The sequence below is a fragment of the Scophthalmus maximus genome, chromosome 2 (genome assembly GCF_022379125.1).
Source record: "Scophthalmus maximus strain ysfricsl-2021 chromosome 2, ASM2237912v1, whole genome shotgun sequence".
NCBI classification, from domain to species: domain Eukaryota; kingdom Metazoa; phylum Chordata; class Actinopteri; order Pleuronectiformes; family Scophthalmidae; genus Scophthalmus; species Scophthalmus maximus.
The window spans coordinates 26,879,924-26,902,500 of NC_061516.1; the positions used below are offsets into that span (position 1 = coordinate 26,879,924).

General features: G+C 46.8%; 3 protein-coding genes, 1 long non-coding RNA gene and 3 other non-coding genes across 16 annotated transcripts in view; 5 read left to right on the forward strand and 2 right to left on the reverse strand.

Moving 5' to 3' along the window:
- Positions 1-2,925: 2,925 nt before the first annotated feature.
- On the forward strand, positions 2,926-9,824 carry LOC118300222 (trafficking protein particle complex subunit 14-like). Of its 2 annotated transcripts, none has more exons than XM_035624465.2 (13): positions 2,926-3,190; positions 4,085-4,425; positions 4,746-4,841; positions 5,083-5,212; positions 5,525-5,611; positions 5,911-6,031; positions 6,343-6,490; positions 6,742-6,824; positions 6,908-7,059; positions 7,272-7,408; positions 8,348-8,426; positions 8,596-8,710; positions 8,793-9,824. In XM_035624465.2, exons 1-13 carry the CDS (start codon positions 2,998-3,000, stop codon positions 8,947-8,949), a joined length of 1,839 nt encoding a protein of 612 aa, XP_035480358.1. In that variant the 5' UTR covers positions 2,926-2,997; the 3' UTR covers positions 8,950-9,824. The 2 variants fall into 2 exon arrangements, with proteins under 2 accessions (XP_035480358.1, XP_035480357.1); XM_035624464.2 differs by having other exon boundaries at positions 2,928-3,190; positions 4,082-4,425.
- zgc:152891 (uncharacterized protein LOC767741 homolog) lies at positions 9,639-18,045 on the reverse strand. 4 transcript variants are annotated; one of them, XM_035624434.2, is made up of 17 exons: positions 17,878-18,045; positions 17,201-17,301; positions 16,643-16,774; positions 15,162-15,378; positions 14,802-15,036; positions 14,272-14,353; positions 13,940-14,029; positions 13,723-13,838; positions 12,891-13,063; positions 12,664-12,807; positions 12,376-12,579; positions 12,055-12,141; positions 11,736-11,905; positions 11,409-11,524; positions 11,196-11,296; positions 10,915-11,085; positions 9,639-10,024 (listed from the first exon to the last, which is right to left on the reverse strand). In XM_035624434.2, exons 1-17 carry the CDS (start codon positions 18,028-18,030, stop codon positions 9,845-9,847), a joined length of 2,472 nt encoding a protein of 823 aa, XP_035480327.2. In that variant the 5' UTR covers positions 18,031-18,045; the 3' UTR covers positions 9,639-9,844. The 4 variants fall into 4 exon arrangements, with proteins under 4 accessions (XP_035480327.2, XP_035480326.2, XP_035480333.2 ...); XM_035624433.2 differs by having other exon boundaries at positions 16,643-16,786; XM_035624440.2 differs by having other exon boundaries at positions 17,683-17,918.
- Positions 17,117-17,189, forward strand: trnav-uac. The gene has a single exon. It is a non-coding gene; the product is annotated as a tRNA-Val (tRNA).
- Positions 17,956-21,264, forward strand: LOC124849579. Its single transcript, XR_007030056.1, has 3 exons — positions 17,956-18,079; positions 20,174-20,259; positions 21,221-21,264. It is a non-coding gene; the product is annotated as an uncharacterized LOC124849579 (long non-coding RNA).
- On the reverse strand, positions 17,985-18,056 carry trnaa-cgc. The gene has a single exon. It is a non-coding gene; the product is annotated as a tRNA-Ala (tRNA).
- trnas-uga lies at positions 19,093-19,174 on the forward strand. The gene has a single exon. It is a non-coding gene; the product is annotated as a tRNA-Ser (tRNA).
- A 31-nt stretch (positions 21,265-21,295) lies between the features above and the next one.
- Positions 21,296-22,577, forward strand: part of LOC118300218 (rap1 GTPase-activating protein 2-like) — a 22,827-nt gene continuing 21,545 nt past the window's right edge. For 3 of the 6 annotated variants that reach the window (XM_035624451.2, XM_035624455.2, XM_035624457.2), the window contains exon 1: positions 21,436-21,641. In XM_035624451.2, the coding sequence (XP_035480344.2) occupies positions 21,598-21,641 (44 nt within the window). In that variant the 5' untranslated portion in view covers positions 21,436-21,597. Of the gene's footprint in view, positions 21,642-22,577 lie in introns of all 6 variants that reach the window. The other 3 variants (XM_035624452.2, XM_035624454.2, XM_035624450.2) reach the window with 2 other exon arrangements.

Consider the following 22,577-nt stretch of genomic DNA (forward strand, 5'->3'; position numbering starts at 1 on the left):
TATACAGTCAGTGATCGTCTTGATATACAGCCAGTGATCGCCTCTATATACAGTCAGTGATTGTCTTTATATACAGTCAGTGATTGTCTTTATATACAGTCAATGATCATCTTTATATACAGTCAGTGATCGCCTCTATATACAGTCAGTGATCGTCTCTATATACAGTCAGTGATCGTCTTTATTTACAGTCAGTGATCATCTCTATATACAGTCAGTGATCGTCTTCATATACAGTCAGTGATCGTCTTTATATACAGTCAGTGATCATCTTTATAGACAGTCAGTTATCGCCTCTATATACAGTCAGTGATTGTCTTTATATACAGTCAGTGATTGTCTTTATATACAGTCAATGATCATCTTTATATACAGTCAGTTATCACCTCTATATACAGTCAGTGATCGTCTTGATATACAGTCAGCGATCGTCTCTATATACAGTCAGTGATCGTCTTGATATACAGCCAGTGATCGCCTCTATATACAGTCAGTGATTGTCTTTATATACAGTCAGTGATTGTCTTTATATACAGTCAATGATCATCTTTATATACAGTCAGTGATCGCCTCTATATACAGTCAGTGATCGTCTCTATATACAGTCAGTGATCGTCTTTATATACAGTCAGTGATCGTCTTCATATACAGTCAGTGATCGTCTTTATATACAGTCAGTGATCGTCTTGATTTACAGCCAGTGATCGTCTTCATATACAGTCAGTGATCGTCTTTATATACAGTCGCTGATCTTCTTTATATACAGTCGCTGATCGTCTTTATATACAGTCGCTGATCTTCTTTATATACAGTCAGTGATCGTCTTTATATACAGTCGCTGATCGTCTTTATATACAGTCAGTGATCGTCTTTATATACAGTCGATGATCGTCTTTATATACAGTCAGTGATCGTCTTTATATACAGTCACTGATCGTCTTTATATACAGTCACTGATCGTCTTTATATACAGTCGATGATCGTCTTTATATACAGTCAGTGATCGTCTTTATATACAGTCACTGATCGTCTTTATATACAGTCACTGATCGTCTTTATATACAGTCGATGATCGTCTTTATATACAGTCGCTGATTGTCTTCATATACAGTCATTGATCGTCTTTACTTATATAACCAGATAGTTTATACTAAAGATAAACTTGGCTGACCGGCCGTCCACAGCTCTTTTAAAGGCATTTTGTCTTTCAGGGAATCGTTTCGTACAAGCAGATCCGGATGAGTGACAAGGCACATGATTGAGTGTTTGCGCGGTGTCATGTGAGGCAGGTGGGAACTCTGAGCAGATATAAAGTTAGTGAGGACGGGCGGAGTCTGCAGACCTGCTCTGCTTGAAATCAAGTACAGTCTCACAAACGTGAAAGAAATCAGGACGGGAAAATGTGCGTGGACGTTTTCTGTGTGTCTCGTGAAGGCGACTGTCACGATGTCTGCACTGCCTCTGATGTGGAAAGGTGCAGTTAATGTTGAACTCTGGCCTCAGGAACGTGTCTTCATGTCCCACGTCAACCACACGGAGCCTCTGAACGTCAGCGCGCAGCAGCATCCTCAGGGGCGCCTGGAGAGACTGGCGCTCCTCCCTCTGAAAGTTCTCAACATGCTCGCTAATCTCACCAATGAAATCTCTCCCCTCGCGCTGGTGGTGATGTCACTGGAGAGATACGGGGCCCGTGCTCCTGTTCCACCTGTGCTGTCGTCTGAAGGTGTCGACCAAGACTCAGGTCTCGCCCTGAGACACAGGCCACGAGTTCACCTCTGTGTGTTCGTCACGTGTTTATCGTAGAGCAAGGACGACGCTGTGCAGGCCTGAAGTCTGAGACCACTCAGCCACTCGTGGCCCTATAGACGTAGTAGACGTGGTGTAGTCAGTGTGATGAAAAATCATAGAAGCCTGACAAAGGTCGACCAGTGACACAGGAGCAGAGACACAAGTAAAGTGAAAAATGACCAGATTCATCGTCTCAGCTCCTCTTGTATATTCTGTACTTGATTACATCTCCTCATGTTGTCTACGCCAAATCTTAATGTGTAAAATTAGAAATTGATTTCGTACATTATTTTTAGGTCCATAATTATTGTATCATTATTACATAGAGTAACTACAGGGGTCAGGTGGCTGCATAAAGGCAGTTAAAAGAAGTACAATTCTCTGAAATGCAGTAAAGATAAAGTACTGAGGCTCACACAGCAGGTGTTTGTACAAATATACATCTGTTCAACTGTACAAATATACAACTGTTCATCTTTACAATTGTACAAATATACAACTGTACAACTGTTCAACTGTACAAAAATACAACTGTACAACTGTTACTGTTAAACTGTACACATATACAACAGTACAACTGTACAAATATACAACTGTTCAACTGTACAATTGTACAAATATACAACTGTACAAATATACAACTGTACAACTGTTACTGTTAAACTGTACACATATACAACTGATCAACTGTACTACTGTTCCACTGTACAAATATACAACTGTTCAACTGTACAAATATAAAACTGTTCAACTGTACAAATATACAACTGATCAACTGTACAAATATACAACTGATCAACTGTACAAATATACAACTGTTCCAATTATTGTGAGAACAAATGAATAAAAAGCACAAACACAACAATTGAACGTTGCGGTCGTGGTGAGAATCACAGAACAGAAAATCGAATCCTTAATTTGGTGTTTTGATATATGAATTTATGAACGTCATCTGTTTCCCTATGCATGTTAATATACACGACAGATGCACGAGGCCAACACCACTGAATAAAACATTGAATCATCTCATGGACCATAACCTTTGTTTCACTGTACTACCTGCATGTGGCCACGGAGCGGCGCAATAGTCAGTGGGAGCCAGCCCCGTGCTTTTATTGTGAAAGAGGTGAGGCGGAAGTGTGTGTGTCATTGCTGGTGTGTGTGTGTCTTGACTGTGGTCCAGCTCCTCAGCCTCCTCCGGTCGTCGCCATGGTGCAGATGATGGAGTCGCAGTGCGAGTACTTCATGTATTTCCCGGCGGTGCCGATCACGGACCTGTCGGACCCGGCGCGCTACCGCACCCTGCCCCGCCGGAGCCACCTGTACCTGGGGGAGACGGTCCGCTTCCTGCTGGTGCTGCGCTGCAGGGACGCGGGGGCGACGCCGACCGAGCAGGGCTCCGGTAAGAGGAAGGACACACACACACACACACACACACACACACACACACACACACCATCCGGCTCTGGATGAAAGGGAGGAGGAGGCAATTTTGATTTTTGTTGTACTGTTCATACATTCATATACATATATATGTATATAAATATATATGATGAACAGATCATATTTATATATATATATATATACATATATATATATATATGTATATGATTTTTAAAATCTGCTGTTTGATCATAATCTGCACGTGTCTCATATTTAATGTTTTTGTTTCTGGCACCGGACTCTCAGTTTTCAGTTACATTCATATTAGAGTCAGAGTGAGTATGATAACACACAACACAACACACACATGATTAACTTTATTCACTTCTGAAAAAAATATTTCAATTAAAACGAAAAGGGGGCTGCACGGTGGCGTAGTGGTCGACACGTTCGCCTCACAGCAAGAAGGTTCTGGGTTCGAGTCCCGGTTCAAACCAACCAGGAGTTTGCATGTTCTCCCCGTGTGTGCGTGGGTTCTCTCCGGGTTCTCTGGCTTCCTCCCACAGTCCACAGGCTGTGACTCTGAATTGACCGTAGGTGTGAATGTGAGAGTGAATGGTTGTTTGTCTCTGTACGTGGCCCTGTGATAGGCTGGGACCTGTCCAGGGTGAACCCCGCCTCTTGCCCAATGTCAGCTGGGATTGGCTCCAGCCCCCCGCGACCCTCAAGTGGATAAAACGAATGAATGGAAAAAGACATTTTGAATAAATTCTTCCTGCAGTTGTCCGTCCCTGGCCAGCAGGAGGTGCTGCAGCCCCCTCAGCACCCTCACTTCCAGCGTCCTTGAACAGCAGAGAAATGATTATTATGTCCTTGAGTTAATCATGTATGTGTCGTGTCCTTCCTCCAGCAGGGGGCGGCGACAGCGCGGCAGCAGCCTTCGGGTCGGAGTCGGCCAGCGGCCGGGTGTGGCGGGAGCTGGCCGGTTCCCTGTGCGCCGTGGCCAGCGTGAGTCCCGGCGAGGGCAGCCGCCACCGGGGCAACCACCACCAGCATCACCACGACTACCAGAGCAGCGGCGACGAGGCCAACGATGACGGGGAGGAGGACTATATCGCGGCGGCGGAGGCGGCCATCGCGGCGCTCGGCAGCAGGGTGGACTCGCGATGCCGAAGCTTCAGGGACTGCAAACCGCTGCTCATCCACAACTCGTCCGGGACAGCGTCCAGGGAGTTCCGCAGGGCGCCAGTCCAGGTGCTGGGGGGTTGTTGCTCACGTTGACAGGGAGAGTTGGACAACAAGTCCAGCAACTTTAGAAGAAATTGTGTTTGGCAGAGTTTGGATCATAGACTGTAGATAAAGATGGACGACATGACGGCTCCTCTAAACTGAAGTCAGATCATCATGATGCCCTCGCCCCCTGGTGGCTGGGCTGCAATTTAGGTCATTAGCCCCGCCCCCTCCATGTTAGCAAACGGGACAAAAAAATAAATGAATGTAGACGTTAAATCAATGCTTCCACAGATGTTTCTGTCGTTTGAGGTCGTTGTGTCCTGTGTGTTTGTCCACGTCAGTCTCCTCTGGACGAGCCGGTGGTTTTGACGGATGAAGTGATCTTCCCTCTCACTGTCTCCCTGGACAAACTTCCTGTCAGCACCCTGAAGGTCAAGGTGAGGAGGAACATCCGTCCGTCTCCTTTCTAGATTTAGATCCTGTTCTGTTTGGTAAAATGTGAAAGTTGTGAACAGACTCAGGTGAAGTCCAGAGACTAGGGCTGCAGCAAACTTTCCTACATATGAAACGCACCTGACTGTGGTTGTGGATTTAACTGTCAGGACTTGTGTCTCTGGATCCTAACCTTCCCTGTGTGTGTGTGTGTGTGTGTTTGTGTGTGTGTGTGCGTGTGTTCAGGTGATGGTCACCGTGTGGAAGAAGGAGGCGGAGAAGGCGGAGGTGCATGAGCTCGGTTACCTGAGCGTCCTGCAGCAACGAGAGCCGACACACACCTTCAGACACGACCTGAACACCTTCAAGGCTCAAGGTACAACACACTCACACACTCACACACACACACACACACACACACACATTTATAGAGTAATGACCGTGTGCGGCTGCAGGGGGCGCTGCTGCTCAGGAACAGTTACACTGTGTTGATTTAACTGTAAAAAGCATAGACGTCCTGATAGTGAAGCCAATGCTGAAGCCTGTATTCTGTGCACTGACCAGCAGAGGGCGGCTCTATGAGAACGTGACTCTACTTCTCACTGGATTTATAACGTCAGTAAAACATTTTCCTGAGGAGTTTATGGTTCAGTCTTCTTGTTCAACACACGTCGATCTCGGTCCACAGTGAGCACCACGCTGACCGTCCTGCCGCCTCCGACCGTCCGCTGTAAACAGATGACCGTCTCCGGGAGGCAACTCGCCGTCCTCAAGGGTAGGAGATCGGTTTCTCTTCAGACGAATTCCTATTGTTGTCGTAATTGTATCAGTCTGATCACTCAGTGAATTCGTTCACAGCAAGTAAACACTGAAATACAGAAATTCAGTCTGATTATCTGTTGATCAGACTCTTCTGAGGAGGAAACAAGGTTTTTCCATTTATGTTGCTCGACTGTTAAAGTCCAGGTACAGGATCATCATCAGCGTCGGTAACGAAAACTAAAACATTTATTTTAACGGTTTTGAATCCATAAACTGCTGAGGTTTAACCATGAACTTTATTAACCCCCTCAGTGCTGAACGAGTCGTCTCAGGAGGAGGTGAGTATCCGGGACGTTCGGATTTTGCCGAACCTGAACGCCTCGTACCTTCCCATGATGCCAGACGGCTCCGTGCTGCTGGTGGACAACGTGTGGTACGTTGCTTGCAACACGATGACGATGTCATCATGACGTCATGTTCCGTGTGTTACAGTATGATGTCGTGTTGCATGATTACACAGAACGTTGCGCTACGTTCATTTACCATCTCTTACATTACTTCCTGTTCTTTGACGTCACGTTTTATGACGTAATAATCTGTTACATTTAATTTCATGCCAGTAAAATGATCTTCTGTTATGTAACATAATCTTTAATCGAATGTTCTCTTTGACTACGTGACATCATGTTCTTCGTGGCCGGTTGTTGGAGCTCACGCTGCTTCCTGCTCTGCTCCGCTCCGCAGCCACCAGTCCGGTGAGGTCGGCATGGCGTCCTACTGCAGGGTGGACAGTCTGGCCTGCCGCCTTCCCAGCATGCTCAGCGCCCTGGAGGAGCACGACTTCCTGTTCCAGCTGCACCTCAACGACATGAAGCCGGACGACTCCAACGAGGTGTCGTCACGTTGAGGCTTTTCTGTTCAAACAAATAATGACAAGTCAATATATTGATAATCAGACGCTGAGACGCAGAGAAGAACAAAGATATTTTAACACAGCAATTATTTTACAGTGAATGTTCGGCATGTCCTGCTTTATTCATGTGTGCTGCACGCTGTCTCAATTATCTCACTGTGTGTGTGTGTGTGTGTGTGTGTGTGTGTGTGTGTGTGTGTGTGTGTGTGTGTGTGTGTGTGTGTGTGTAGGGGCTGGAGGTTCCCCTGGTCGCTGTGTTGCAGTGGTCAACTCCCAAGATGCCTTTCACCAACTGTATCTACACCCACTACAGGTAAAAAAACAATCAGGACTATTTTCAGACGACGCAGGTCAACATCGGCTGTAATAATACCGCCTCCTCCTCCTCCTCCTCAGGCTGCCCAGTATCCGTCTGGACGAGCCGCGGTTCGTCATGACGGCGAGCTGCCCGAGCACCGTCAGGGTGAAGGAGCACTTCAAGGTCAAATACGTTCTGCTCAACAACCTTCAGGACTTCCTGGCTGTACGGCTCGTCTGGACGCCAGAGGGTCAGTGTGTATGTGTGTGTGTGTGTGTGAGTGTGAGTGTGTGTGTGTGTGTGTGCTTCTCTGAGCATCTAGAATCTCTCCAGACTAAAACTAAAAGTCATTTATTCCTGAAACACTTGAAGCTTTGAAAATCAGCGTCACTTTGCAGTCACTAAATACAGCCGTGTTTTATGTGTGTGTGTGTGTGTGTGTGTGTGTGTGTGTGTTTCCAGGTCGCGGTCAGGTCGACGATGCAGCGCTGGCGGCCGTGGTTTGTCACACTCCCCTCAGTAACCTGGGTCAGTGTAGGAAAGGCAGCACTCTGTCCTTCAGCGTGTCGTTTCAGATCCTCAAACCAGGACTGTACGAGGTACAGAGGCCGACCGACACAAGACAAACTGTGTGAAGGAAAAGATGCTTTTTTCTCACTGTTCTTCCTCCTCCTCCTCCTCCTCCTCCTCCTCCTCCTCCTCCTCTTCCTCCTCCTCCTCCTCGTCCTCCTCATCCTCCTCCTCCTCCTCCTCGTCCTCCTCGTCCTCTTCCTCCTCCTCCTTGTCGTCCTCCTCGTCCTCTTCCTCCTCCTCCTTGTCGTCCTCCTCCTCTTCCTCCTCGTCCTGCTCATCCTTCTCCTCCTCCTCCTCCTCGTCCTCCTCCTCTTCTTCCTCCTCCTCCTCGTCCTCTTCCTCCTACTCATCCTTATCCTCCTCCTCCTCCTCCTCCTCCTCGTCCTCCTCTTCCTCCTCCTTCTCCTCCTTATCCACCTCGTCGTCCTCCTCCTCCTCGTCCTCCTCGTCCTCTTCCTCCTCTTCCTCCTCCTCCTCGTCCTCCTCTTCCTCCTCCTCCTCCTCGTCGTCCTCCTCCTCCTCCTCCTCCTCCTCCTCCTCGTCCTCGTCGTCCTCCTCCTCCTCCTCATCGTCCTCCTCTTCCTCCTCCTCTTCCTCCTCCTCCTCGTCCTCTTCCTCCTCCTCCTCCTCTTCCTCTTCCTCTTCCTCCTCCTCGTCCTCTTCCTCCTCCTCTTCCTCCTCCTCCTCCTCCTCCTCTTCCTCCTCCTCCTCTTCCTCCTCCTCCTCCTCGTCGTCCTCCTCTCCCTCCTCCTCCTCATCCTCGTCCTCCTCTTCCTCCTCCTCCTCCTCCTCCTCGTCCTCTTCCTCCTCCTCGTCCTCTTCCTCCTCCTCGTCCTCTTCCTCCTCCTCCTCCTCTTCCTCTTCCTCCTCCTCGTCCTCTTCCTCCTCCTCGTCCTCTTCCTCTTCCTCCTCCTCGTCCTCTTCCTCCTCCTCGTCCTCTTCCTCCTCCTCCTGTCTCTCTGCAGCTCAGTCAACACATGAAGCTGAAGCTTCAGTTCACGGCCTCAGTTTCAAACCCTCCACCAGATGCTCGACCTCTGTCACGTGAGAACTGTTCATTTGTCTGAGCAGCGTCAACACTTCACATCAAAACAAATCTAAGGCTACAGCTGTATACAAGTTACATGGTTACAGTTGTCTCCATTTTAGTTGTGTACAGTTGCCAAGGTTACCGCTGAATATTTCACTCATTGTAAACACCCACCCCCTCCAGGTAAGAACAGCCCGTCCAGCCCGGCGATGCGAGACCTGTTGGACCGACACCAGGCCAGTCTGGGTCGGTCTCAGTCCTTCTCCCACCAGCAGCCTTCTCGATCCCACATCATGAGGTACGGGTGCCACTCAGAGCTCAGACTCAACAGAACACTCACTGTCGTCGTGTGACCACGTATGGTTAATCTGTGCTTTCAGGACGGGCAGCGCCATGGAGCGACGGGCCATCACCCCGCCCGTCGGCTCGCCGGTCGGTCGACCGCTCTACCTGCCGCCGCAGGACAAGTCGCTGCTGTCGCTGGACAAGATCGCCAAGAGGGAGTGCAAAGTCCTGGTGGTGGATCCCGTCGGCTAGGGAGCGAGGAGGCGAGGAGATAAGGCAGCGAGGAGGGACAGAGGTGAAAGGACAAGGAGGCAGCGAGGAGAGATAAACACTTTTGTTTTAATTTGGAAAATGAGTCGATGGAAGAAAAAAAAAACTGAAGAAGAAATCGACTTCGGCTTCTTTGTCAAAACTGAAACAGAAGCTCAACCGACGTCTCCTGTTGCCATCGGAAATAAGAAACTTTCAGGTTTCACTGATGAAACAAACAAATGAAATGCAAATGTGAGATGTGTGTACTATCATGTTTCTGTATTAAAGCTGCAGCACGCTCTCTGATACGGCCTCGTTCAAAAAAGGTTGGTGCAGGTATCAAAGTCTCGCCCCTACACCCACTCAACCAATCATGAGTTAGTGTCAGCTGTCAATCATGACGTCTCAGACCGTTTTTATATCATCGAATAACTAATGAAAACCAACTAACATGGAGGGGCTGGGGCTTATGGCCTATACTGCAGCTCGCCACCAGGGGGCGATCGTGATGATTTGGCTTCACTTTAGAGGAGCCGTCACGTCGTCCATCTTTATTTACATTCATTGGGCATCACAAATAAATAATTTATCAAACAGTAATAAATGTATAAATTACAGCTCATTGATGAGGCCTTATCAGAAAGTGAGGAGCTGAGAGAAGTTGTAAATAATCGCACAGGAAGTAGAAGTTTATTTAATTTAATTTATTTCAGTATTATTCTCTTGTCTGTTGAGTTTATTGTCATATCATGTAAATGAATTGGTCACATACTGAACTGTTTACATCAACTACAGTATTTCATCATGCTACACGTGAACATTTTCCATCAGAAATAAATGCAGATCACATGCTGCTGTTTACATGTTTCTTTGAACACATCGTCTGTGCTGAGTTTTAAATGCCCACGCTGTTGTCGATGAGCCGGGGAATCAGGTACGGGTACGGCAGCTCCAGACCACTGTTGCGCTCGCAGATGTCTTCAGAAACGGTCTTGAGCTCAGCCTGCACCTCCTCCAGTAGCCTGCGATGGGCGTCGTCCCTGAACAAGGCCTCCTTGTAGTGACACAGAGGGACCTGCAGGGGGAGACATGCGAGAGGTTTACTTCAGAACAACAACTGCCAGTCTGCCCGTCAGTCTCAGTCTGCAACTGAACAAGCGTCCAGGGAGGCTGGAGCGCAAACCTCGGGCAAAACAGGCAACCCTCCAGGGGCCACAGACCACCAGGGGCCCCAAAAGCCCCCAGGGTTACTCCATATCATTTAGATCATTTGAATAATCTCAGATTAATTTCCTAATTTCTTAAATTTTACTCAGACTGTAAATAGAGATGACTACAGGAAAGCTCCCAAAAGTGAAGCCGAATCCTCATGATCGCCCCCTGGTGTCTGGCTGCAGTACAGGTCATAAGCCCCGCCCCAACCATGTGATATGAGGTCGTTCTTATCAAACTGAATGTTGTTTGTTCAACAGTGTTCATGTTTCTGATCAATTTGCTTTTCATCAGTTATTTGATGATATAAAAACGGGCTGAATGTCGGGAGAACCTGTCGAACGACCAAGAAAGTTATGATTGTATTTATTCGATACTTTACTAAAACAAGTTAGTGTTAGCGTTAGCAGCCAGTCAGTTGGTCAGTTCTCAAAAAACAGTCCGGCGTTTGATCTGGACATCGTGAGACCTGAACTGTTTGAGTGTGTTTCTTATTAACTGTAATGTTGTGTTGTATCAGATTGTTTCATATTTTCTGTACGCAAAATAACTAACAGTGATATTCCATGACAGGAGAACTGTGATCGACTGTTTGTTCGGTGAATGAAAAGTCCGAAAACTGCATCGTTATTAGAGTTCAAATGTTCAACTTGCTGCATTTAAAACTAAGAAAATCTGATCTGCCTCGTGAGGCCTGCGCTCATCAGAACGAGGTGCGATTTTCAGACAGGACGGTGGTGGGCGAAGTCTCACAAAGTCAACAGAGGGCTTGGACAGCTGAGCCAACATCATCAGGACGCGGCAGGTGGAGCTCACTTCCGGCAGGAAGGACACAATGTCTTCCTCCGTCACCGAGCCTTTGACCTGCGGAGGAGGACGCATCATGGAGGTGGGACAGTTCGGCATCCAGAGGCTGAAATCCACCTGGTGGACACAGAGACAGACAGGAGGAGACACTCTCGAGAGAAACTCAAGAGATTTAATTTGTTTTACTCAACCGGTTGTGAGATGCGTCCTCCGGATCTTTGACTCACCTGGGAGAAGTTGACAGCGGCGTGAAGAGCTGAACAGGTGAAGACGATCATGGTGACAAACTTGGAAACTTCTGCTTTGGTCTGGAAAACCCGGGGGAAACCTGAAGGACGACAGGAGACACAGAGTGAGGCCTCTCAGCTGCTTCATGCTTCTTAACCACATGTTCACTATGATGTCATCACGGGACAACACCCACACACACACCGACAGACCTGAGTCGTGTGTGAATCCGTGTGTGTTGATGTCGTCGATCCAGTGTTGAAGCTCAGAGTCCTGCTGCACGTCACTGTCTGCGCTGTAATACAGATCCACCCAGCTGACCACGAACCTGCCACACACACACATACACACACACACACAGGATGTGAAGATGTAAACATAAAAATGGACGTAGGCTCTGACGTGTCCCTTTAAGTGCAGTACCACTGAAAAATAAAAGATGGCGACGGCCAAAATCCAAACATGGAGGCTTCAAAATGGCCGTTTGCAAACCAATGGCTGCCGGTGGGTGTCCTCCTGGTGGAGGTGTGTTTGTTCACCTGTGCAGTGCGTGCCAGACTCTCAGTGCGTCCTGGGCATAGTAGTTCTGCGGCAGCGTGTCAACTCCACGGTCGCTTAGATCTTCAGGGATGCACAGGGAGCGATAATGAATCCTCTGCGACGCCCGGGACAGGACAATGGGTAACGCCTGGAGACCGCAGCCCACCGCCTGGAGCGACGGGACAAACAACCCTGTTCAACTGTCTGAGTGAAGCTTCGAGCTTATTAGTTAATGATTGATTATCCATCAGTCGCAGCTTGTATGAAAACTTCATGAATGGCTCTCTATCAGAAGACGGTTCTCAGGTGAACTTGTACCTTATCAAACAGGCCGTCTTTGGCGAGCAGCCACGCTCTGGCCTGGAAATTAATCTGCAGCGCTGTCCTGACGTGCGGCATCAGCAGCTGTCCACCAATCAGAGAAGAGAGAAGTTCAAAACGAAGAGTGACAAATACAAAACAGCATGTTACTGTGGAAACGAGACATGAGGTTGTACCTGCTCAACATAGCTACATAGTTACATTGTATTTTTTTGTATTTTGTATTATTTTGTAGTAAGTATATAGTTTATATAAGTCAGCCCCTGTGACAGACTGATCATCTCAGGCGAGCGGGTGTGACCCTGCGGTGGCGTGAACCTGGTGCAGCGGGTGGATGTCGGCCAGCTGTCGCAGCGTGGCCATGCAGAACAGCTCCCCCAGCATGTGGGTCCTCAGGTAGTGAGACATCAGCTGGTGACACTGGAAGTCTGCACTGTGAACCCAAATCTTAGCCAACAGCCAATCACAGCCGGGGTCAGAGGAGAGGAAGACAGGGTTGTCAGGGCCGGGTGTCTGCTGCAGCTGAAGGGGGGGATTGATGGATAACTTTCAAATCTAAGTGGTGATGGAACCTGACGGACCAATGTCAAACCACCTGCAGCTCACCTGGATGGCGATGGGGACCAGCTGCTGCTGCCGGTTCAGGTGGAGGAGGCACAGCGGGGCCGACAGGTACGTCTGCTTCCCGTTGATCACGTTGCCGGCGACGCCGTCCAACACCTCGTAGTCCAACAGGTAAACGGTTCCTTTCTGTCACACGATTAGAACACGATGAGGATGAACAGCTGGACTCAGCAGAGAACAGCTGGAAGTCATGAGTCTCGCATGCACACCTGCAGCTCCTTCTCGAGGGAGGAGTCTTCAGGCAGGAAGGGGCGGAGCATGTCGGAGGTGACGGACAGGCGCGGAGGGAGGAGGCGGGTCTGACGCAGCATTAGAGGGTTGCAGCCGTTCAGACACTGGTGGCCGAAGTACCAGTCGTCCATCCAGTGAGACCTGATGAACACTGAGAGAAAAGAAAACCTGATCGTGTTCTGTAGATCGATAGTTGTATCTGTAGATCTGATGGAAGTCGTCGCTCGTCGATCGACCTTCAGCTTCTGATCGTGTTTCACATTCACGTCACGACTAAACTGATCATAAAAAGAGAAGCTGACTGACATTAAGATTACGACTCCGATGATCCCACACTGCTTCACCACTTACTGTTGGGATTGAGCCGCCCCCTAGTGGCAAACAATCACATATCATGTTTTCAAATATAAGTTTGGGTTCCTCCAACTTAGAGCTTGGGCCTCACTTAGGCCACACCCCTCCTCCAAATATTGTTACTTCTGGTTCCAAAAAAACAAAATGCCGCTGGTCAAAATACTAAACTAGAGGCTGGAGGCTTCAAAATGGCAGCTCACAAACCAACGGGTGGCTTTGCAGTGGGTTGACACTTGATTCAGATCCCTGAATATGTTAAACACTCAGAATCAGTCACCGCCTAGCAACCACTGAGCAATGTCCCACCAACCATTCATGAACGCCCAACACAAAGCCAAGGTGAGCTCACACGAATTATCTCAACAAATCTAGACTTTCCTTGTTCTTTTGTGTGTTTCTGTCCCCAGCAACAGTTTCTTTGGAAGCGTGTGGTATGAGTGTAGTTGTGTGTCTCACTGGCGGTGCTGTTCTGCTGTGCACTGTGGGTCAGAACCATCTCCAGCTCAGAGAAACTGGTCCAGGCCTCGGCTCGGCCAACGAAGCCTTTCAGGTAGTGAAGGTTCAGGTTCAGACTGAGGACAGAGACATGAACACAACAGTCATCTGATGCACGTCCATGCGTCTGTCTGCGTCTCCCATGGGAACAGACGTACAGTCAAGTGAATGACTTCACCTATTGTGGCTGTAGCTGAAGTTCGGCCCGAGTTCTGACAGACTCTTCGCGTCCATGCACCGAGGAGCGCCTTCGACAAACGTAGCCCACCTGCAAAGAAGACAGAGAACAGAGAGTTCAAAAGTTCTCAGTCATCAATAGTCGAACATGGATCTACTGCACATGACGCCAGGAAGACTGACACCTGGAGTACCTATGTTCCCCTGTAGGTGTCGGGTTTCTCACAGATTCAGGTCTGACTTGAGACTGTCTTTGCAGACTCGTGTAGCAAGTGTTGTCGTAGGTGATTCATTGATTCATTGATTGATGATCGGATGAGCCTTGTGAATTACCTGAAGCGCTTCTGTTGAAGCTGCAGCTGCTCGAGTCTCCGCTGTTTCAGCTTCTCGTCTGTCTCGTCCTGCTGCAGCATCACTGTACAGGAGCAAACGTACTTATAACCATACTCTGAGGGTATCCCTCGTTTAGAACCAGGAAAGTTAGAAAATTAGAAGTTAGAAGTGTTCAAAGAATTGGTAGGTTCTTCATCTGGGCATGTTTCAACAACAAGAACCGTAAGAGAGTTTTTAAATCTGCAGTTGCCTATTCAGTTAGTGAAAAGAGGGAGCAGCTGAAGACAAAGTTCAGGCCTCGTTGACAAACTGCTGAACAGGGTCCAGAGCGAACTGACACCTGCTGGACTGAAGGGTTACAGCTTGTTGTAGCTGTGTTTCTGACTCAAGCCAACACTTCCTGGGCCTTTAGAATGTGGTGGAATCACAGACCGACATCTAAGAACCTCTTTAGGTCCTTGAAGAAAAAAATCCTGGGACTAAAATGTCCAGGTACGTTTGGTGGGAACAGCTTAATGTGGTTTTCTTACACTTTCCACTCCGTAGCGTTACGTCGCCATCTGCTGCTCGGAGCCACCTGTCACACAGGAAAACCTGTGTTTCTGGATCCTCAGGTCTGGACCCCGATCCCTCAGCCAGCCTGCGGACCTCCACACGGCTGCAGTGCCAGTCCAGGTTTGGGCATCCCGCCTGAGCCTCGAGCCGGAGCCGGACCAGAACCAGGCGACCGAGAGAACTATCGACCTGGACCAGGACTGGACACGCCTGTCAGGACACAGGACGAGAACATCACCAAAGTAAAACTCAAAGGACGATCACCTGCGACCACGATGAAACCACGTCCACTACGTCTGTGTTGAAAGTCAAACAGGAAACTCGATCAAACTCACTGAACCAGCCAAGAGGTGATGTTTGCCCTGGTTCACTCTGAGGGGCGGAGTCTCTCCCTGCGAGCCAATCAGGTTGAGCCACAGGCGGTTGAAGGTTCCACTAGTGGGACCAGGTGAGGTGTGGACGGTCACCTCGAACACCTGACCGGGAGCCATCGTGTCGACCGGGTGGTGATGCAGCTCGTGAGGACAGGGAGATGGATCCATACTGCGCCACCTGGTGGCCAAAGGAGGAATAATTTTAACATGCAGTTACTGTAATATTGTACATGTTTATGCCCCTTGTCCGTTTGTCTGTTTCTTTGTCAGCAACAGATTTCCAAATAAAGATCTGGATCTGGTGGATTTGAACGTGGTTTCATACGGAGTCTGTCGGGTCTCAGATGTCGAGTGTTGATTAAATTCATGGTTAAAAGAAGATGATGTCACAATTCCTACGGCTGCTAGAGGGCGCTGATTGATGGATGTGTTTTATGTTGGAGGTTAAATCTTCCGCCTGAGAACAACTCGGTTATTTTTTACTCATTTGACTTGGAAATGAGCAGCAGTGACAGTCGGCACACAGTTAGTCCCACGAGAGCTGAAGCTCACAGACAATGAGCTCTTTCATCCTAAAGGTCTCTCTTTCACAGGTACCCGACGAGGAAACTTCCTGTTCTACGGTTATCTGCCCGATAACCAGAGGGATCATCTGAATATTCAGATAAGATACACGAGGCAGTTGTGGCGATGCTGACTTGATATCTGAAATATCAAGTGGTCGGATGATGTAAAAAAAATAGTAAATAAACAGCTGCTAAATATTTCTCCAGGTTGTTTGAGGCATTGTAAACTTTTGACATCAGTTCAGTCACATTTGTGTTTGAGTTTATGAAATAAAACAGATCAAACAGCAGAGCGATGTGATTGGCTGATCTCTGACTCATGTCACACTTTAAGTCCAGTTACATCACTGATAAAAATCAGACCATAAAAAACTTTTATAAGAAAAAATTACTTGTCATTTAACTTGACTCTAAGACGATTGAATTTCTCAAATTGAAGTTTAGTGTTTAATTAAAACTTTAAAATGTTTGTTTGTCAGACTGCTGTAACCTTTGACCCCTGTACTCACCTAAATTTAAGGCGCTGATTCTGGCTTTTGCTTTTTAGAGTCAAGATCTTTCATTCGAGTAGAAAGATAAAAAAATCAAATGGAAATATAACTGAATGTTTACGTTTTGTGGAGGAGCTGAGGTTGAGTTTGGGTATTTAGTTTCATGGCCAACATCTTATTTTCAGACTCCTCCTGTAGACGAGGAGGCGGCGGCCACACAAACAGATACTGAACGACAACATTTTATAAACTAAATGTCCACCCGCTGATCAGAGATGATAAACACAGTGTTACCATGACATTTTATCCCAGAATGCACTTGAACAGAAAACAATAGAAACAGAGAACAGGACGGACGGACAGACAGACAGACAGGTAAACGTACCTGCAGAGCGACAGCTGCTCTCCTCTCTGGACTATTGATGTGTTGAATGACAGCATCATGTACTGTCCACCTCTTCTCTCTCTCTGACTTTGAGCCCCGCCCATCACAACACCTCCACAGGCTCCACAGGTTCTGGACATGAAACTGCTCAAAGTCAAAATCCTGATCACAACAACTATTATAATTCACAAGCTGAAGCTGATTATTTAGTTTCATCAAATGTGATTCTTTCTTTCTTTTTAATTTATCAGGATGATAAACACACACCAAGAATATCATCATCATCGTCCAAAATGTCTCCTGTAACCATTTGATGAATATATAGGTGTATATATATATATACATATATATTATTATATTTAATAATCTGTGCTCATTGCCTCCTCCGTGAATATGACAGATTGATAATAGATAAACTCAAGTGGAAAACAGCATGTGAGTTATAAATTAGAAGGTGTTTATTCCACAGCGCGTGGTTCCATAGTGTAGCGGTTATCACGTCTGCTTTACACGCAGAAGGTCCTGGGTTCGAGCCCCAGTGGAACCACTTCCTTTTACCGGCACAACATCACAGGCCCGCGTCCGTGGGTCCGACATTCATCTGAGAGAGAAGCGGCATGTCCGGTATCCGCCTCCAATGGCCACTCTGTTCCCCAAACCTGCGAAACGAACAGCTCGTTGATTGGTGGAGGGAAACAGTTTCATATTGGTGTGAATAAAGTCGAAATGTCGAGAATAAAATTGAAATATTATATCGACAATGTAGTCGAAATATCGAGAATAAAGTCGAAAATTGTGACCCGGAAGCACTTTTCCGCGGCTCCAAACAACCGGATGTTGATGTTTTGTTAGCCAGTTTGCTCAGCTAACGCTAGCTGCTAACCAAGTTGGAAAGTTGCGATATTATTATTGACAGGCTGAATGTGGAAGAAACGATGTGGTGACAACGGGTGTTTGCACGTGAACGTCAACTTGTGTCCTGACACGACCACGTTCAACTGCAAACAACCGTTAATGAGTTTTGAGAGGCGCGCAGTTACCGGAGCTAGCGTAGCTTTGCTAACGTAAGTTAACGTGGAAGTGTGACAGCAGAACTGGAACCACAACACGGTCGTTTATGGCTGTTTCAACTTTAATCTCGACATTTCAACTTTAATGTCGACATTTGCACTTTAGTCTCGAAATTGTTCAACTTGACTGTCGAAGTATTTCAACTTTAATCTCCAGATTTCGACTTTAATCTCGAAATGCAAGATGAAACAATCTTCCTCCTCATGTTGTTTCTTCTGCTCTGATGCTCTTCTCTTCCGTAGAGACGTGTCCGGATGCGAAGCAGGTAAAATGGAGATGCCGGGGATTGAACCCGGGACCTCATACATGCGAAGCATGCGCTCTACCACTGAGCTACATCCCCAGACGGTGCCTCCCAAGGCCGGTGTAAGTCTTTTAACCGTGGAGCAGCGACGACAGAGACAGTAGCTTGTTTACATGCGATAGTTTAACTCAACGAGTAAAGGCGACTACTTTACTTTCACTTCGACACTTTAAGTTGTAGTCGAGTGTTTTTAATTGACCGTTCAACTGATCTTCCTCCACCACCGACGGTGGAGAGGTGACGTCACGTCAGTCTGGTGTTCGGACAATGTCACGTGTCATTTAGGGTGAAACCACCAGCAACATTTCTTTTCTTCATTTTATGTTATTTCTTGCTTTATTATGTTTTCTTAATTTCTTCATCTTTTAAAAATTTAAATACATTTTGAAATGAAGTTTAAAATTTACATTTTTTTTAGATAATAAATAATATAATAATAAAAAATAACATGAATTATAAATAAATAAATAATAAATAAATCGTTTGTTTAAATGTTGAGGTGAACGAGCTGTAGAACTTTCTGATTGTATTGTCTGTTACAGCCTTTGACCACGTCGTGGCAGTATTGAGCCGCAGAACATCAGGCGGTACTCTGTTTTTCCTCCTCTCCCGAAGTGAAGGAAGTGACCCGCCCCAAACACTGCCTCTGATTGGCTTCCTCCCGAGTTTTTTCTCTTGTAATGCTAACCAATCATGACGCGGCATCCCTCAACCTGAGCCAATGAGAGCTCTGGTCGGAGCGGAGCTTCCGCCTCTCGGCGTGAGGGTAAATAATACTATTGACACGGGCACTGGCGAAGCGCGTATTAATATGAATAAAAAAACATTCATGTCGTGGTTCTGTCAATTTATAGTCACGTTGTCGTCGACGCTTATGAGACGTTCACTTGCCGTCGGTTTTGTCAGTGTTAGTCAGTATATGGACGAACTCCGGCAGTGTCCGTCGACAGGTGACCGCTGCTGTGACGTCAGTGTTCAGTAGCTGTGTCGTCACCATCAGGAACTGGAGACTCCAACAGTCACTCTGACGATGTCATGAGATCAAGTTGAGTCGTCTGAGTGTATAGCGGCGTCAGCTGCGATGGCCGAGTGGTTAAGGCGTTGGACTTGAAATCCAATGGGGTCTCCCCGCGCAGGTTCGAACCCTGCTCGCAGCGGCTCAGTGTCGCTTTTCATTTAGCTTCTTTTGTTTTGAGAAGGATTCACTTACATTCGGCGTCCATAGAAAACATGTGAGAAAATAAATATTTGTATCTATATATTCTTAAATTGTATTTCATATGGTCCTCTGGGGCTGCAGAGGGAGATCAGTGCAGATACTATGGCACCATGGTTCCTCTTATTTTTAATTCCATAAGTTTTCCATTGAAAAAAATATATTATCTGCTTTGTAATGTGTGTTGCTGTTTCTCTAAACCGAATGTCAGTCTGTCCAGATCATGGGGTTGTGGGTTGTTGTTGTTGTTCGTGTCCTCACACAGAGAGGCGACTTCGTGCTGATCGATCAGCTGCTTCGTCTCACTTTGGCCTCGGAGACAAATCTCGATCACTGACTCTCTGAGAGATTTGATTTGTTTAACTGTCAAACTGCGCGGAGCTAAACATTGACTTGACTCTGTGCTGGTAGACGAGGTGGAACAGTCGCATGTTTTTAATATTTTGTGGTGAAAACAGTGATACAGCAGAAGATTCATTCAAATCATCAACCTGAGCGATGATGTAATCATCTTAAAACATGGGGCTAATATATCTCAGATTCAGGAGCCGCCATCTTGTGCCTGTTATGTCATGTGGAGTCAGAATAGGTGACGTAGTGATCGTGGAGTGGAGCCATGGTATCGAGGCCCCGTCCACGCACACACTCGCACACACACACACTCTCGACCAATCATGAGTCAGTGTCAGGTGTCAATCATGATGTCTCAGACTGTTTTTATATCAATTAATAACTAATGAGAAGCAAAGTGATCAGAAACATGAACACGTGAACAAACATCAGTGTGATAAGAACGACCTCAAATGACATGGAGGGGGCGGGGCTTATGATCTGTACTGCAGCCAGCCACCAGGGGGCGAACAGGATAATTTGACTTCACTTTTGGCAGCCGTCGTTGTCGTCCATGTTAATTTGCGGTTTTGTCTTCTTCTCTGTTTAGACTTTAAGAACAGATGAACCCCTCTGCCCTGTAGGGGGCGCTGCAGCAGGGAGCCTGTAACTGTGAATCCTGTTCGAAGACCAGAGGTAAACGTGTTCAGCTCCTGGAGCTTTTCACACACAATTACACCAGAGAACTCCCAAATTTAATTCCTTCAGCGACACACACACACACACACACACACACACACACACACACACACACACACACACTGACAGACATTGAGTTCAGCTGATTTTCTCTGTTTGTTCTGGAAAATGTTCCGTGACAAGTCGGCGCAGAGTCAAATATTAACCTCTGTCTCAAACGGACCCTTCAGGTCTGTTTCAGTGTTTTATTATAACTGCGGTGTGAAGATTCTTCAGTTGACACGTTACCACGACTGCAGTCGGGACGTCGGTCCAAAGTCTCCACCAGGGCTGTCGCAAGGGACAGGGACGGGGCCCCTAGATCGAATCGAACCGAACCGCTCGTGTCAGGAAACACAAAACTGATGTTAGTAAAGTAGGTTGGTAAAGTAACAAACAGATATTTCTCTGCTGGAATTTATTAAAGCACTTTTCTGATAGAATGAGCTGTGATTGGAGCAGACGTCAGCTCGTCACAGAACGTTCAGTCTGTTCCCACATTGACCTCATTCACCTCACTTTTAATATATTCAATATGAACATCTGACACTATTCTGATGAAATAAATGACAGGAAATGATGAAAAGCGCAACAGATCCTTCAAAAACAACACGTGATGATGTAAAACAAAAAATATCAAACGTCTGAAGACGTTAATTCCTCTCTCGTTGCTTAGTCAGAACAAACAAAGAATTAATATTAAAAAAGAATTAATGAATTAATATTTGCGCGTGCGTCTCAACAGCGCGTGTCGTTACGCAACACAAAAGCCAGTGAAGTAATGCCTCCTTCCAACCATTCATTATTTATGATAAGTTTTCTATTTGACGGCGTCTCTGCTGCTTTTTCTGCCTCGTCAGGGCAGATGGAGAGAGAGAGACTGTGTAGACCTCCACTCATATTCTCTCTCTCTCTCCAGGATCTGTGTGTGTGTGTGTGTGTGTGTGTGTGTGTGTGTGTGTGTGTGTGTGTGTGTGTGTGTGTGTGTGTGTGTGTGTGTGTGTGTGTGTGTGTGTGTGTGCACGCGCGCGTGCAGAGGATTGAAGTGGGAGAACTAGAGAAAGAAGAGAGACAAACATTAACGACAGGAGGAGACACAGCGGGAGGATGAAGAGAGACGAAGGGTGAGCGAGCGAGAGATAGTGGGAGAGGAGAGAGAGAGAGAGAGAGGGGAGTGTGTATAGGTGGAGAGATGAGGAGATAGAACGACAGAGAGAGAGAGAGAGAGAGAGAGGAGAATCCAGACACAATAAGAAGACAAAGAGGAGGAGCAGGCGAGCGAGCGGCCGAGAGACCATGCTGCGGAGGAAGAGGAGCGTGTCGTTCGGAGGCTTCGGATGGTAAGAGGAAGAGTGAATGTGCCTCATCATCATCATCATGCTTCTCATCACTTCATCACGGCTTTGAGTTCATTTCCCGTCCGAGCTGCACTGAAGTGACATCATGGTTTCATCACCACACACAGACACACACACACACACACACACACACACACACACACACACACACACAGAAAAGAAAAAGATAAGTTAATTAATAAAATGCTCTTTTCTTTGTTTTGTTTTCTGAGCTGCTGCGGTTCAGGACGAGGCGACGTCTGAACATTAACGTGTCTGAAGTTAAAATGTGACTTTTTAAAGAATGATCTTTGGTTTTCCAACTTTCCAGGCGTGAGATCCGTTGACGCTCCGTCGTGTCCGTGATGCTGTTCGTGTCTGTTGAGATCATTTAAAAAATATTATTGGTTTAAGAGTAAATTTTATTTCACAGTTCATTCTGTGAAAAACCTTTGGCTCCTCATCAGCTCAGATAAGTTCGTATATTTTGAATAAAACATTTTTTTTGCTTCATGGTAGCGCCAACGGATTATTTTAATCACCTATTCATTTTTTCATCCATGAAATATCGGATTAAAAAATAATTAAAAATATATTTTTTTAAAGAAAATGACAAAATCCCCATTTTTTTCTAAAAGAAAAAATGCTGAAAATGTGTTTATTGATTTTGATGCTGATTCATTTTTGTTGGGTGATTCATCTATAAAGTGACTGATTGCAGCGCTGACTTTCTCAGAGAGTTGGGTGAAAACATTGAGATCACTCAACCGTAAACATGGCCGACTTGGTCTTTAACACCGGAGACGGTTCACTTGGCTCCGCCCACCTGTCAGGCTCCGCCCACCCGCTCCTCAGAATCTTTGGTTATTTTCTCGTTCGGAGTCACACGTGAGAAATCTTTGTTGGCGGGCGACCTGCAAAAAAGTCAATACAAAACCA